Below are 17,442 nucleotides of genomic sequence, written 5' to 3' on the forward strand. Positions count from 1 at the left end.
TATAACTAATGCATATATGCTATTTTAAATACTGTAGTCTATGCCTGAGACGTGACGTGTGTTAGTCTGTGAAAATATCCTGTCAGGCATTTGATCTTGACTAGGGATGGGCACGGATATTCGAATATTCGAATGGCAATAATAATTCGAATTTAAAAAATGCTATTCCAATGTTTGTTTGTTTTTAATGTGCCACCAAAGGGTAACAACTTAATTAATGCTTTTTCAATTCATCTATACTGTCTTTTAAAGACTTAAATGTAAAATATACATGAACATTAATTTGTATGTATTTCTGATTGTTTGGCAATGCAGATTGCAGACGAATTTAAGTTTTTCCTTTTATCTCCGGGTTTGTCCGCGCCGCGCCGTATTTGGCAACTGGCTCAGTGAGGGCTCACGTGTTATTAAACGTGCTTCTCCGCCGCCCGCATCAAACATCATGAGAGATTTGTAAGCTTTCTGTTATAAAGTCTACTTTATTTTGTTAATAAGGAGACAGACACGGAGAACGAAATGAAAGGGAGAACATTTATTATATGCGGTGCTCTTTTGAAAATGAACCGGAAAACTGCACATGGCTGTTTAAAAGCACCGTCTTTGTGAAATGTTGTTAAATTAAGCTAACGTTAGTAACTTTGCACAGTCAACAATAAGGTATCGAGCCGCTTACGTTATTTGCAAAATAATGTTAAATACAGATATTCAATCTTGTTCAATCCGTCTGTTGTTTTTATCGGATAACCTTCATCAGGAAGAGTTTTCTCCGCAGCACCGGCATTATTGTATCTAGTCAGAAGAACGGGCTTTCGCCGAAGCAGGTAGGATAAATACGGTTTTCTTTATTCACAAATACATGTCAAACTAAACTGAGAAGATATTTATATGGCGACTGAGCAGTCGGTTATGTAGATGTGTTTTTTCATTTGCTCCGGGCTCTTGGTGTTTTGAGTCTGTTTAAATGATGATAGCCTACTTTGTCAAGTCCTCAAACTTTAAACTTCGCAAGTCCTCAAACTTCGCTTAGATTTGGGGTTAGTGTATAATATTTGGTATAATATAATGTATGTAAGATCAATTCAATTCAATTCAATTTTATTTATATAGCGCTTTTCACAATACTCAATTGTTTCAAAGCAGCTTTACATTAATAGAAGCAGTGAAAGCAGAGAAAAACGACAGATAGCACAACATAATACACAATAGCATAAGCAGTCAAATTTGCTGCGGCTATGACGCGACATTATGAGCGAGCGTATTACTAATGTAACGTCTAGGAGAAGAAGCTAAGTTAAGCCCAAGCAGGCTACCTCCCCGGGGTGAAAAACCCCCTAGGAGAAAAAAAACAAAAACCCCGGGTTGTTTAGCCGAGGAAATAAAAATAAAAAGTCCTAGGAGGGAAAAACATTGGGAGATATACATGTATATACACACATATAAAGGGATAAGGAGCTTAAGCGGAGATTAAGCAGAGATTAAGCGGATATTAAGCGGGTCCTGCCGGTGGTCGTTGGTCAGGCATCAGCTGGGCATCACATTGAAGGACGACCAGTAGATCAGAGGTGTGCCGACTTTCACATCTACCGGAACTGGGTCTGTTTGTCCCATTGTCCTCAGGGTCAATGGGACCCAGGGACGAGACAGGGAGAGAAAAACAAAATCATATTAGCGTAGGGGCCGTTCACATGTAATGCAAGTGTCACACAGTGATGTGGTTTAATCAGCTTAGTTTCAGACAGACTAACTATTGCGGCATAATTATATTATCCACAGTTTGAGGATTTTGCAAATTGGGGGCCCACTGCGACGGTATATATGGTAACTAAGGGTCACCTTCCGATTTTTAAGAGAAAATGAAACCTGTCGACCCGTTTGACTAAGGCCTGTAACCCCACTGTCGTCGTTAATGCAGGTTCAGTGGCAAACGGGTCTATATTGCATACTATTTACAAGATCACGAGAAAACGCCAACATCGCAACCTGACCATACGTGTCAACCCGTTTGACTAAGGCTGGAGGCCCCACTGTCGTCGTTAATGCAGGTTCAGTGGCAAACGGGTCTGTATGGCATACTATTCGCAATACAAAGAAAGCGCCAAAATCACAACCCAGCCATACGTGCCAACCCGTTTGACTAAGGCCAGAAGCCCCACTGTCGTCGTTAATGCAGGTTCAGTGGCAAACGGGTCTGTATGGCATACTATTCGCAATACAAAGAAAGCACCAAAATCACAACCCAACCATACGTGCCAACCCGTTTGACTAAGGCTGGAGGCCCCACTGTCGTCGTTAATGCAGGTTCAGTGGCAAACGGGTTTGTATGGCATACTATTCACAAGACACAGAAAGCGCCAAAATCACAACCCAACCATACGTGCCAACCCGTTTGACTAAGGCTGGAGGCCCCACTGTCGTCGTTAATGCAGGTTCAGTGGCAAACGGGTTTGTATGGCATACTATTCACAAGAACACGAAAGTTCCAGAATCGCAATCCGACTATAGGTTAAGATAAGGTTTTTATTTATTTATTTGGTTGGTCTGTGTTATGACCGCGAGTGCTTTATTCCGTACAGATAACTATTTCGAGTTAGTACTTTTACTAGACAAATTATGCGAATGCTTTGTTTAATAGAAAAGTTTTAAGTCTAGATTTAAAATTATCGACTGTGTCTGATTCTCGGACATCGGTTGGTAAATCATTCCAGAGCTTAGGGGCTAAGTAGGAAAATGACCTTCCACTTTTAGACACTTTTGATATTCTAGGGATAATCAAGAGACCAGAATTTTGCGACCGTAGTGTGCGTGATGGATTGTATTCTGATAGTAATTCTCTAAGATATGAGGGTGCTAGGCCATTTAAAGCTTTGTAGGTGATTAGTGATATTTTAAATTGTATGCGATATTTAACTGGTAGCCAGTGTAAAGATGCCAGTATTGGGCTTATGTGGTCATACTTTTTAGATCGAGTAAGTACCCTTGCGGAAGCGTTTTGAACTAGCTGAAGCTTGTTTACTTGATTTGCATGGCATCCCCCGAGTAGCGAGTTACAATAGTCTATTCTAGAGGTCATGAAAGCATGGATAAGCTTCTCTGCGTCAGATGTAGACAGTATATGGCGTATTTTCGAGATATTTCTAAGATGGAAGAATGCTGTGCGGCAGACGTTGGCGATATGACTATCGAAGGATAAGTTGCTGTCGAACATCACACCTAAGTTCCTAACCGTGGAAGATGGCACCACAGTGCAGCCATCTATGTGCAACTTGTAATCTGACATATTATGTTTGTAGCGATTCGGTTCAATAATAAGTATCTCTGTCTTATTGGAGTTCAGCTTAAGAAAGTTATGTGCCATCTAATCACTAACATCGCTAAGGCACTCTGTTAGCTTAGAAAACGTGTGTGTTTCGCTGGGATGTGAGGAGATGTAAAGCTGGGTATCATCCGCATAGCAGTGAAAACTTATGTTATGTTTCCTGATAATGTCTCCTAGAGGTAACATGTATAACGAGAACAGGATAGGACCTAAAACCGAACCCTGCGGTACACCGTATTTAACCACGGAGTGATATGACTCTTCCTCGTTTACATAAACAAAGTGATAGCGATTGGTTAGATACGACCTAAACCAGGCTAGCGCCTGACCACTGATACCAACATAGTTTTCTAGCCTATTGAGTAAGATTGTATGATCTATTGTGTCAAAGGCTGCACTAAGGTCTAATAATATAAGAATTGAGATTTCACCACGATCGGATGTTAATAGGAGGTCATTTGTAACTCTAAGCAACGCTGTCTCTGTGCTATGGTGGGGCCTGAATCCTGATTGGAACTTTTCATATGTACTATTATTTGTCAAGAATGTGCGTAACTGGCTTGCCACTACCTTTTCTAATATTTTCGAAAGAAAAGGGAGATTTGAGATTGGTCTAAAGTTATTAAGCTCTCCTTGATCAAGCTGTGGTTTTTTAATCAGCGGTTTAATAACTGCTAGTTTGAAAGCTGTTGGAACGTATCCTATTTCTAGCGATGAGTTAAAGATATTTAGAACCGGGGTTGACACTACAGGGAATACCTCTTTAAGCAGTTTTGTGGGAACGGGGTCTAATATACAGGATGATGATTTGGATGATGTAACTAGTCTAGAGAGCTCATCTATTGTAGTAGGTTTAAATGAATCAAGATGTTCGTATGGTAGTCTAGTGTTAAGTGAACTAACGGGTAGAGTGGTGGCTGCCTGGGTAGCTACGATGTTTTCCCTTATAGCCGTAATTTTGTTAGAAAAGAAGTTCATGAAGTCGTTACTATTGTGTTGAAGTTTACTATTGGTTTCTGTTTGTTCTTTATTTCTAGTCAGTTTTGCAACTGTGCTAAAGAGGAAACGAGGGTTATTATGATTCTCATTTATAAGCTTGCTAAGATAGGTAGATCTGGCGGTTTTAATAGCCTGTCTGTATTGTTTAACACTCTCTTTCCATGCTGCACGCCATACCTCTAACTTTGTGCTTCTATAATTTCTTTCCATTTTCCTAGTTGCCTTTTTGAGTGCGGCGGTGTGATGATCATACCATGGAGCTGGCGGTTTTTCTTTGATTCTCTTTTTTCGAATGGGAGCAACGGCATCCAATGCGTTAGAACAGACTTTGTTTAGGTTTTATATTACAATATCTATATCGTCACAGTTATCTGCTACATGTTTAATTTGGGACAGGTCTGGAAGAGTGCTAATAAAGCTATCTTTAGTGGTGGAAATTATTGTTCTGGCTAATCTGTAGCATGTTGTGGATTGAGTGATCCTATCTAGAAGGACAGTGTATGACACAAGGTAGTGGTCAGAAACTGCATCACTCTGAGGTGATATTTTGATGTCATTAACATTGAGCCCGAGTGACAGAATTAAGTCTAATGTGTGCTTACGAGTATGCGTTGGCCCTGTCACATTTTGTCTAATATTGAGAGAATTTAGAACATCCATAAACGCACGTCCTAGTGCATCTTTTGGGTTATCCACATGAATATTAAAATCACCAACGATAAGAGCTTTATCTACAGTGACTACAAGCTCAGACAGGAAATCTGCTATTTCTTTAAGGAAATCTGCATGGTGGCCCGGAGGTCTATAGATTGTAGCTAAGGCAAAAGAGAGATGTTTGTGGTTACGATCGGTTATTTCCATATTTAACAACATTAGTTCAAATGATTTAAATTTTACTTCAGATTTTTGGTTTACTTTAAAAATTTTGTTGTATATTGTAGCTACACCACCCCCTCTCCCCTTTAATCGAGGTTCGTGTTTATAATAATAGTCTTGTGGGGTGGATTCGTTTAAACTAATGTAGTCGTCTGCTTTAAGCCAGGTTTCTGTTAAACAGAGTGCATCTAAGTTTTGGTCTGTAACTATTTCATTGACAATAGGTTCTTTATTGGTAAGCGATCTAATGTTAAGAAGGCCGAATTTTAACATTCGAGGTTCATCTGTTAATGTATTGTTTTCTAATTTTATATTAATCAGATTTGTACCAGATGTGGCAAGTGGTGCTCTGTATTTATTTGTTCGGGGAACCGATACAGTTGAAATGGGTTGATATTTTGGTAAGATTGACTCGAAGTGCTGGGATATAAGTGATCTTGACATATTACGGCAGCTAACAGACGGACGGTTAAGCCGATCCGTCTGTTTCCTGACTTGTACCCTGGATAGTCAGACTGTATTAGAAGTAAGACTATTGGTCAGATTTATAGAGAGAATCGCCCTTCCTTCCTGAGACGGATGGAGGCCATCTCTCTTTAGCAGGTCAGGTCTCCCCCGAAAATGCTTCCAATTGTCTATAAACCCTACGTTATGGTGAGGGCACCATTTTGACATCCAGTCGTGAAGAGACAATAATCTACTGTAAGTTTCATCCCCCCGGTAAGCGGGGAGGGGACCAGAGCATATTACATTGTCTGACATTGTTTTAGCAATTTCACATATCTCTTTAATATTATCTTTGGTGATCTCCGACTGGCGGAGTCTGGTGTCATTTGTGCCGGCGTGAATAACAATTTTAGAAAACTTACGCTTAGCATTAGCCAGCACTTTAAGTTTTGATCTAATGTCTGAAGACCTGGCTCCCGGTATACAATCGACTATGGTGGCTGGGGCCTCAATGTTCGCGTTCCTAAGTATCGAATCTCCAATGACCAAGGCACTTTTAACAGACGTCTCAGTCGGTGTATTGCTTAGAATATCGAACCTGTTTGAAATTACCAGGGGGGTCTTGGGTGGGCACCGTAAACGACTTTGCCGCCTGATAGTCACCCAGTTAGTCGGCCCCCTTGACTCAGATGATGGAACCGAGCTATGTGTATTACGTTTAACACTAGGCGCACCCGAAACAGTGTTTGTAGCATTAGCGGTATTAGCGTTTGTAGCATTAGCGGTATTAGCGTTTGTAGCATTAGCGGTATTGCTGTCATCAACTAGCGTTTGGATGCGCGCTTCTAGTCCTGCAATCTTCTCCGTCAGCCTTACTACTTCAATACACTTAGCACAAGTAAACCCCTCTGGGCTGATGGAAGAAGCTAAACTGTACATGTGGCAAGTAATGCAGGTTACAATAACAAGCGGAGTCTTACCGCTTTCATGTTGGGTAATGGCGTCTTTGGTCACCTGGACGCGGTCCGTGAAGCTACATCGCGAGGGCAGCTCGCTCGGAGCACGCCCCGATCGCCTGCGGACGTCTGTAGCCAGTGTGATGTGAGGCACGCTGAATCTGCGACGGCCGGGCAGCAGCTCCTCCACGGCTTCCCGATCGCTTTCATTCTGGGCAATGGCGTCTCCGTTCCCTCGAGCGCGGTCCGTGAAGCTGCACCGCGTAGGGTGTTCGCTTTTTGCACTTCTCGGTCGCTTGTGGATGTCTGGAGCCTGGGTGCTGTACGTCGCGTAGGATCTGCGATAACCGGGTATCAACTGCTCCACAGCTTCCCGCTCAGGTGAGGACAGGTCTGAATAGCATACATTGGATGAGTCCGCCATTAGATCGGCAAAATGGTAACTAAACCATTTCAAACAGTAATGAATTAATACTAACGACCGACTTGAAACTAAGGATTTGACTAGACTTCGCTCCGCATTAAGTTTTAACGCATTTTTTTCTGTAGGATATTTTTTTAAAAGAATTTAAAATATATATAAATAAAATATATTTTTTTTACAATGTTTTCAACTTAAAAATACATACATATATATATATATATATATATATATATATATACATACAGAATATAAGTTTAGCTTGTTGTGGATATTTCCCAATTAAGCCTTCTGTGAAATTATGACAAAATGAAAAATACAAAACACGCATGTCTTAATAAACATAATTTAAATAAACGAATATTCGTTCTTTAAGAGCTTAAATATTCGAAAAATTAAATATTAAAAGTAATAGTAAATTACTGGTAAGTGTAAGTTACTGGAAAATGCCCATCCCTAATCTTGACATTGCTAGAATCTTGTCTTTTTACATGTTGTACATTTATCTTAAAATAATTAATTTTGTACAACAGCCCATATTAATCATTTATTAGTAGCCTATTGTAGTGTCTCGGGAGATCGTGCTCATTGTTACATTGAGGCTATACTGCACTGAAGCGGCAGATTAGGATATAAACCCAGAATTCAGCGAACGTCAAGAACAAGAAAACGGGAACAACACTCCGACCGAAACGCGGGATTTACATACACAGACCATGTTTAAATTTCGATGTGTCTGGCCCTGTTCATTTTGTCTAGTTTTAATAAGCTGCGGATTGAAGTGCTGGCTGCTCCCCGCGGTGCTGAAGACCCGCTCTCTGACGGAGTACTGGTGGCACATATGCACAGATATTTACGTGCAAAATTTGGAAAGCGCGGAGGAGTCGTTGGGTTAGTAAAATAACGAAATTATAGCTTTTAAATAGAAAAAATATTTATGTAAAGAGATTAAAAAGTGCTTAAAAGTGCACAACTCTTCTTCAGTGGATTAAAGCTACTTTTTCCCCTTATGTGCAACCTATAGGAAAGAGACATTAGTTGGGATAGTAAAATAACAAAATTAAAGATTTTAAGTACAGAATAGTATTTATGTAAAATATATATTAAAATAAAAAGTGCACAACTCTTCTTAAGTGGAAGTAATAAAGTAAAATAACGAATAATAATTATATAATAACGAATAATAACGAAAAATTAAAATACCCCCCCTCCACACACACACCTAACGATATCATCGTCCATCGCGATGGTTTACGTAACCATCGTCAACTGCCAATTTATGGGGACATCGCCCAACCCTAGTCTCTGAACTGTAATGAGTTACACTACTTTTTGTTAGGACTCTGCCTTAATCTTGTTGGTAATTATATCTAGTTTTGTATGGCAGGGTTCTAACAGTACAATGTTTTGTGTGGTAGAACGTGGTTTTGGTATTGTTATATTAAACCACGTTTTTCCAGTGTCTTGTGACTTCTTCCCTGCTCCCTTGTATTCTCTAGTCTTTGTTTTATGTCTTGTTTAGTCTAGTGTACTGTTTTCATGTGTATATATATATTTATATATATATTTATTTATGTTTATATATATATATATGTAAATATATTTATGGTTTGTGTTCTTAGTGTTATGGTTGTCTTGTGTTTGTGTTTGTTTTACAGGTTCACGTGTGCTTCCTCACAGGTGTTCCTGTTCAGTGTGATTGCTTCCTCATTGTGTCTTCCTCACCTGTTGCTTGTCATCCTCTCATCTGGTCTGTGTATTTTATCCCTGTGTGTTTAGTGTGTCTTTGCAAGTCCGTTTGTCTATATACGCTAGTGTTTGTGCTGTGTTTGTACCTACAAGTTACTTAACCAGCTAATTCAAGTCTTGTCTTGTCGTTCGTTTGTCAGTTTTGCCCAGTTTGTTGTTTTGTTTGTTTGCTCGTGCTCAACTGTGCTCTCTCTGCTGCTGTGGTCGATCTGGCTGCTCACTGAAGACTTTGAGACTGTGTTACCAGTTCTAGAGTGAGACTCTCAGCGGCTCTGTCGCTGTCCAGCAGCGGGTCATCCTTGCTGGAACTGTCCAGCGTGCTCCCGCACCTTTAACTCTCTCTCTCTCTCTCTGCCCGTCTCAGGAGTCATCATCCGCCAGTGTTGTGAGGGCGTGGAGCCCAGTAGTGGAGGATCCTTCTCCCCGTTGTCTGTGTGTGCCCTATCTCTCTCACCCACCGCTCGTGTGGCAGGAGCCCGAGCGTGTGCGGAACGCAGTGTGTAGAGTGTGCCCAGTTTGCCGTCTGACTCGTTATTTCCTTAATAAATATTTCTGTTAATCTGCTCTGGGATCCCTGTGTGTTTCTCGTTCCTGACAGAACGGACTTGCCATAATGGATCCCGCAGATACAGAATCTGGCTGTTCAGCGACCAGTCAGCTCACCACCACTGCCGAGGAGGATTTGGCTTTCATCGCCCACCGCAACCACCATGCTCGTTTATTGTTTGGCATGCGGCAGAGAGGAGCAGAGATCCGGTCCTTCGTCCCTAAGTTCCTGGAGGAGGCTCGTCTTGCCGGTCTTAGCGGGAACGAGCTAAAGGTCATCTTTTATGCCTGTCTCGATGAGCCTCTCAAATCCAGTGAGGTGGAGTTGCTTAAGCCCTTAGACTTCTGTGACATGGCGATCTACGTCATGAACAGGCCCGAACCCAAGTCCAGACCTCTGTCACCTGTCCCAGAGGGCCGCGTTGTCGGGAGGATGGTCCTGGAGAGCTCAGCACCCACCACATCAAGCTCCATAAGCTCCGCTCCGGCAGTCAGCCTTCGGGGTAGTCGTTTGGCGATACGGGGAAGGGGCATTCTGACTGGGGCGATCAGGCTGGGGAGGTCGACTCTCGTCTCTCCAGCGCCGGAGACTACGCCCGCACCCGATCTCCGTCCTGCATTACCGGCCTCCAGACGGAGGAAGAAGAGGAAGAAGGACTCCGCTCTTCAGCCAGCTGCCACCCCTCAGTCCTCTGAGAAGCAGCAGCCTCTGTCTGCTCCGCTGCAGCCCCTGCCGTCTGCGCAGCATCAGCTGCAGTCCCTGCCGTCTGCGCAGCCTCCGCTGCAGCCCCTGCCGTCTGCGCAGCCACCGCTGCAGCCCCTGCCGTCTGCGCAGCCACCGCTGCAGCCCCTGCCGTCTGCGCAGCCACCGCTGCAGCCCCTGCCGTCTGCGCAGCCACCGCTGCAGCCCCTGCCGTCTGCGCAGCCACCGCTGCAGCCCCTGCCGTCTGCGCAGCCACCGCTGCAGCCCCTGCCGTCTGCGCAGTCACCGCTGCAGCCCCAGCCGTCTGTGCAGCCCCCTGTCATTGCCCCTGTCTCATCGTCGCTGCCGTCCGCAGCCTCCCCTGTCATGATTCCTGTCTCGCCTCCGCAGCCGTCCGCTGCGCCCCCTGTCACAGTCTCCATGTCGTCTCCGCTGCCGGACGCAGCGCCCCCTGTCATTGTGACTGTTCCTGTGTTGTCTCCGCAGCCGTCCGCTGCACCCCCTGTCATTGTCCCTGCCTCGTCTCCGCTGCCGGCCGCAGCGCCCCCTGTCACTGTTCCTGTTTCCCCTCAGCCTTCAAGACCAGACTTTGTTTTTCCCAATGTTTCCTCCCCTAAGAACCCCGCTAGGCCTGCCCGGCCTCCACGCACCCAACCCTCAGTTACTCCCCGGGGTCAGAAGGCTCGTCCTGTACCCAGTCCCATCCCTCCTCCTGTAAACGTTGTTGTTCCCCCGCCCCCCCTCCCTTGTTTGTTGTTTTTGTTGTCCCACCCTAACCCTCTGGTTGTTCTGTCTTGTCTGCCTTTGTTAGTATTTGTTATGTTTTCATGGATGTTGTCCAGTGTCCAGTCTGTCTTGTCCTGTGTCTCTCCTTGAGGGCCGCCAGGTGGCGTCCCTTGAGGGGAGGGTCCTGTTAGGACTTAATCTTGTTGGTAATTATATCTAGTTTTGTATGGCAGGGTTCTAACAGTACAATGTTTTGTGTGGTAGAACGTGGTTTTGGTATTGTTATATTAAACCACGTTTTTCCAGTGTCTTGTGACTTCTTCCCTGCTCCCTTGTATTCTCTAGTCTTTGTTTTATGTCTTGTTTAGTCTAGTGTACTGTTTTCATGTGTATATATATTTATATATATATATGTAAATATATTTATGGTTTGTGTTCTTAGTGTTATGGTTGTCTTGTGTTTGTGTTTGTTTCACAGGTTCACGTGTGCTTCCCTCACAGGTGTTCCTGTTCAGTGTGATTGCCTCCTCTTGTCTTCCTCACCTGTTGCTTGTCATCCCCTCGTCTGGTCTGTGTATTTAATCCCTGTGTGTTTAGTGTGTCTTTGCAAGTCCGTTTGTCTATATACGCTAGTGTTTGTGCTGTGTTTGTACCTACAAGTTACTTAACCAGCTAATTCAAGTCTTGTCTTGTCGTTCGTTTGTCAGTTTTGCCCAGTTTGTTGTTTTGTTTGTTTGCTCGTGCTCAACTGTGCTCTCTCTGCTGCTGTGGTCGATCTGGCTGCTCACTGAAGACTTTGAGACTGTGTTACCAGTATTAGAGTGAGACTCTCAGCGGCTCTGTCGCTGTCCAGCAGCGGGTCATCCTTGCTGGAACTGTCCAGCGTGCTCCCGCACCTTTAACTCTCTCTCTCTCTTTCTGCTCGTCTCAGGAGTCATCATCCGCCAGTGTTGTGAGGGCGTGGAGCCTAGTCAAGTGGAGGATCCTTCTCCCCGTTGTGTGTGTGTGTGGCAGGAGCCCGAGCGTGTGCGGAACGCAGTATGCAGAGTGTGCCCAGTTTGCCGTCTGACTCTCGTTATTTCCTTAAATATTTCTGTTAATCTGCTCTGGGATCTCCGTGTGTTTCTCGTTCCTGACACTTTTGCGTTACTTTTGAGTTACCCTCATCAAAATAACAGAAGTATGACTAGGCATTATAAAATGTTAAAATGTAGTTTGTTGCTGCTTATAAATCTAGAAGTTATGTGTTGGCCCTTGAGCTTTGAATAGGCACAGTGAAGACTTATGGCAAAATACAGTAACAATCACTGTCAGAATTATAAACATAGACAAATGATCTGGTAAAAGTCTGGTAAATTATGGTACACATAACCAAACACAATAGAGCTAGAGCCTACTATAATGCAACCTATAGCCTAATTACATGGCAAGACACACAACCTCTTTTCATTTCTATTCTTTAATTCACTTTTAATTCAGATTCACAGCACAAACCTTGCATGCACTGGGTTGACACAACTTATCAAAAAGTGCTATTGGAGGATTAGGTCTCAAGGAATACAGCTCATTTCAGTACAATATAAGGATTACATGTAGACTCACATATAAAACACAGACAAACAGAGGAACACTGCTTTTTGCAAAACAATGAATATAGGTTCCCATACAAAGGCTGGTAAAAACTTTAAACAGTGATGTTTAAATCTACCGTTTAGATAACCATGTTTAAGTCTACACGAATGTTACGTTGTAGTTTAGGTTGCTGTTTGTAATAAAACTGTAGATAGCATAGCAATAGCCTAGCAATCTATTATGTATATGGACTGTAATCATAGCAAAGCTTACCTTGTCATTGCTGGTGTGATATGGATTTTACTGGCAACATTTGTAAAAGTATCTTTACTTCTGAGGTTCAAGCAGCATGGGAGACAGATAGAAACTTTCTGTTGCTTTTACTTAGTGCTCTTTTTCGCAAAATTATGCGTGTGCGGCGCTACCGGACCTGATTGCGACCACTTATACAGCCGCGGACTTCCCAGATTTGGCTCTTTAAGAAACATGTCTATATTTGACGCGCACCGCGTCCAAATCGCATTTCAAATACAAAGTTAAAGTAAAAATGAACATGTTGCATGGAAACAGGCATACGCTGCGTCCCAAACCGCCTACTTCTATACTATATAGTAGGCAAAGAGTACGAGAAGTAGTGCTTTTCGCCCACTATATAGTATGGAAGTATGCGGTTTGGGACGCAGATAACTATTTTACACGCAGCTTTTTCATGTGTGGATGCTGGTCGCGCGCATTGGTAAAAAAAAATAAATAAATAACAGAGTCTAATTTTGAAATGCATTGTTGTAACGCGCTCGTTACTACGACTGTAACGAGTAAAATATTACCAAAATGTTATTAGTAATGCGTTATATTACTGCGTTACAGCAAAAACTAATATATTACTGTAATACATTATATTTTGTAATGCGTTACTCCCAACACTGGTGTTGGGTTAATTCCCTGACCAGACCTCGGTCATTTTCTTACGCTCGTCTTATAATTTGACTCAACGCTCAGCGCTCGTGTGGCTTCTTCCCAGCAAGCAATAGCCGTCATTTCAACGTCTCGTTTCAGTATAGACCCGATATAGCCGGGCTGTGCCTAGCCCATATCTAGCCCAAATAAACTTTAATTTGGTTACATGTGGTTTTTGACAAAAAAAATTGTGAGATGTATGCTATTTCATCATGTAAGCAAAGTTAACAGCGATTACAAGGTATTTCGTTTCATTTCTATAAAGTGTTTTATGTATCGTCTGTACGTAGTCACAATTTAGCTCATAAATAGACCGACTACGAATAAACCAGGTTTAGCCCAGAAATAACCATGAATTTAATTACATGTTGTTTTTCCAAAATGATTTGTGAGATGTATGATATTTAATCATGTAAACAAAGTTCAAAGCGATTAAGGTATTTTGTTTCATTTCTTTAAAGTGTTTTATGCACCGTCTGTACTTAGCCACTATTTAGCTTACAAATAGACCGACTACGAATAACCCACGTTTAGCCCAGAAATAACCATTAATGTAATCACATGTGGTTTTTGCCAAATAACTTGTGAGATGTATGGTATTTCATTGTGTAAGCAAAGTTAACAGCGATTACAAGGTTTGTTTAATTTCTTTAAAGTGTTTTATGCACCGTCGTACATAGCCACTATTTAGCTCATAAATAGACCGACTACGAACAAACCATGTTTAGCCCAGAATAACCTTGAATTTAATAAAATTTTGTTTTTGCCAAAATAACTTGCAAGATGTATGATATTTCATCAGGCATGCAAAGACACCAGTGAATTCAAGATGTTTGGTTTTATTTATCTTATCTGAATATCTGGGGCCCGTTCTTCGTACGTCGCTTAATACATCCGAGATCAAATGAGACATCCGAGAAGTTTAGATCTGGCTAATTATAATCTCGCTTATTTGGTTCTTTGAACACCACTGCTGTTGATGATTAGTATGGCAGGATTGAAATATTTGAGATCACTGCGCGTTCGTGCACTGCAAGAAAAGTCAATACATATCGATAGTAGAAACACTGATCAGCAACGCTGTGATTGGCCAGTTGTTACAATGCCAAGAACACGCCCATTTTTAACCCCTGCAGTCTGAGAGCTATTGATGGAAGGTTGTGAACTTTTTATGTGACTGAATTTAAAAACCCAGTTAAAGCTACTTTAGTACATAAATCACCATAAATAATGTAACATTTTCTGCAAAAATATAATCTTGATATCTTTACTATGCTTGTCAAAGATTGAAATTAATGATTGTAATTAAAATTTGATGCTCCTAAAGCACTTTAAGTATCTTTTAAAAACATTTAAATGCTATTTTGTCTGTTTGTAACAGCAACTTAAAAAGCAGAATAAACAGGTGGTGGTCCTCCATCTTCATGCTTGCAGGAGTGATGTCTCTAAACTGATTGATTGTACAGATCATCTCTGGAGGCAGTTGCTCTTTCTTAAACCCACAGCCAATGCAACAATTTAATTGCTGATAAATACAATTTGAATTGTAGTTTATTATAAGATTGTGTTTTCCTCTCTTTTGTGTAGTTGTAGATAATACACCAACACTTTCAGCAGTTCTCAAGAATGTGTTAAATGAAGTATGATGTGCAGTAAGAGAATGTAAATGCTATTCTACATCAAAAGATTATAAAGTGCAACTGTTTCTGAGCAATGCACAGGATAGTAAAGAAATCCTCTCAGATGACAGTCCTTTATAGAGAAACTATATGCCTATATGCAACTGTTTAAATAAGTTTATTACAATTGCATTATTCTTAACTGATTTCTGACTATATTAGCAATATTAGCAGTATTCCACATTAATTGAAAGTCCTGCATCTGCTGAGTCTGCACAGAAAAGTGTAGTAAAGAAGATAAAGATATGTGAAAATATGTGCAAAAACTTATTTGGTTATTTTGGTCATTTTTGTCACAGAACAGGGACAGGGTAACATATTTGTAGACAACGTTTTAAAGATAGAACAGATAGAAATTACTAAACGAAAAAAACCCTTTCATGCATGACATTGTAAGCTACTTGACAATCTAAAGGAAAAACTAAAATAGGAGATTAGTTTATTCAAATGAAAATTATTTCACACTGAGTAATAGTCTTTATTGTACATAACATCTATTAGTGCTGGGTATGATTAATTGCTGTTTTTATTAAGGAAAATTCAAACAAATTTAAAATGAATGTGATCAGCATTTGTCTTCTCATTCCTTTAAGAATAATAATCAAAACACCTGTTACACAAAAATAAATCGCACAAGTACAGAAAAAATATATTTGTTATATTATATATTTTTTAAATAACATCGCTAAAAAATTTAATGAATATATCCTTTTTTATTACGCGTTGAATTTGAAAAGCTCTTTATATTAATCATGCATCTTACGCAGATTGCGCTCGTATAATGGAGAATAGGCGACTGCGTCAGACTTTCCGTATCACATCCGCTTAAAAAGGTACAAATTAATCTTGTTTACATGAAATAAGCCTGCTCCCGAGCAGGTTTGAGCTTACGGACCTGTTGCTATGACAGCAAGTTTAGAATGAGCTTCGAAGAACCAAATAATCCAAGATCATGCCAAATCATCAACAATCAAATCCAGCTAACTGAGTTAGCGACGTACGAAGAATGGGCCCCTGCTGTCACGCTTATTCATTATTGATAAACAAAATCCAGTTACAACTCCGAACCGCTAGATGGCAGCTGCAGTACACAAACACGAGGCCAAATCTCGCGAGAAAGATTTCCGCTGTTTGAAAATCAACACCAGCGAGCAGCCAGGAGGAACGCAATCTTCCACACGCGTTTGATCTTGTAAGTGGTTTTTATTATTTTATTTTACATGTGTTTAAAATGTATTTACTTTATTTGTTGTTGGAATCGCGACATTCTTGCGGGTAACTTAACGTTAGAGTAAGTAACCCATGTTTTATAAAACCTAAACAGTACAACCTGCAATGTAATAAAATAGTGGAGGTAAATGAGTCTATGTAACGTTACACTGAAGATTAACATGAGTAATTTGTAGGCTGCTTTTTAGTAACAGCAGTAACTTAGCTAAGTTATTACTGTGTTGCTTACAGTAATGTAGGCAGTTGTGCTTTACAATTATGCATACACAGATAGATTGTGGGGGAAAGCTATTTTTCCATATGGATTTAACTTACAGGCCTTCATTTTGTTGGAAAAAAGAGTTTTATTGTGTTTGTGAGGGAAAACTTGCAGGTCAGTGGCAGTGGGCATTAACCTTAAAGGTTGGTAAACACTTGTACACTGAAGCATACAATACTGTACAATTACTGACATAGGCATGTGCTATTCAGGTGTCAAAGCTGTGCGAAACTGGAGGGAGAAACTTGAGAGGCCGTGCCGGAAGAATGTTGGACAGGTAAATTCTATAAACATGCAATATTAATCAGACATTGTGGTGTCAACACAGTCTTTCATGTGCATTTGAAAAAACATCAGTTCTCAGTTATTAAAGGTAAGTGTGTTTGTATGTAGTTTTAGGCTGAATGGTGTTTCACAAAATAATACTTTTAATATGACATTAGGCTATGTGAGGAGTAATTGACAACAGTCCGGTACTGTCTTAATAATTTCCAAATATTAAAAGCCCCAGATTAAATTACTCTTTGCCGATACAGTATACAGTTAACTCACCCATACAATATTGTTTAGATGTTTTATGTCCATAAGATTGTATTGTGAATATTTTATGCTTGGCATCTTAAAGGAATAGTCTACCCTTTTGCCATATTAAACTATGTTACTACCTCAACCTAGACGAATTAATACATACCTATCTTTTTTCAATGCGCGCACTGCACAGTGTGTTGTTTATGTGTTAGCATTTAGCCTAGCCCCATTCATTCCTATGGTACCAAAAAAAAGTTTTATTTTGTGGCACCATACTTACTGGTATAACTCCTCATGTAACTTTTAATGTAATGTCTTTAAATAGGGAAAACACGGAAGTGTTTGGTGGCTTCCCTCCCAGCAAGCTATAGCTGTCAGTTCAACGTCTCTTTTCAGTATAGACGCGATATAGCCGGGCTGTGCGTAGACCTCTTCTAGCACAAATAAACTTTATTTTGGTTACATGTGGTTTTTGACA

The 17,442-nt window shown here is 41.0% G+C and overlaps 1 protein-coding gene across 1 annotated transcript; it reads right to left on the reverse strand.

Annotated features, from left to right (window-relative positions):
- Nucleotides 1–4,654: 4,654 nt before the first annotated feature.
- Nucleotides 4,655–5,635, reverse strand: LOC141350883 (uncharacterized). The gene has a single exon (XM_073856731.1). The coding sequence runs from the start codon at nt 5,633–5,635 to the stop codon at nt 4,655–4,657; it is 981 nt and encodes a 326-aa protein (XP_073712832.1).
- Between the last annotated feature and the right edge of the window lie 11,807 nt (nt 5,636–17,442).

Source organism: Misgurnus anguillicaudatus, chromosome 19 (assembly GCF_027580225.2).
Source record: "Misgurnus anguillicaudatus chromosome 19, ASM2758022v2, whole genome shotgun sequence".
NCBI classification, from domain to species: Eukaryota; Metazoa; Chordata; class Actinopteri; order Cypriniformes; family Cobitidae; genus Misgurnus; species Misgurnus anguillicaudatus.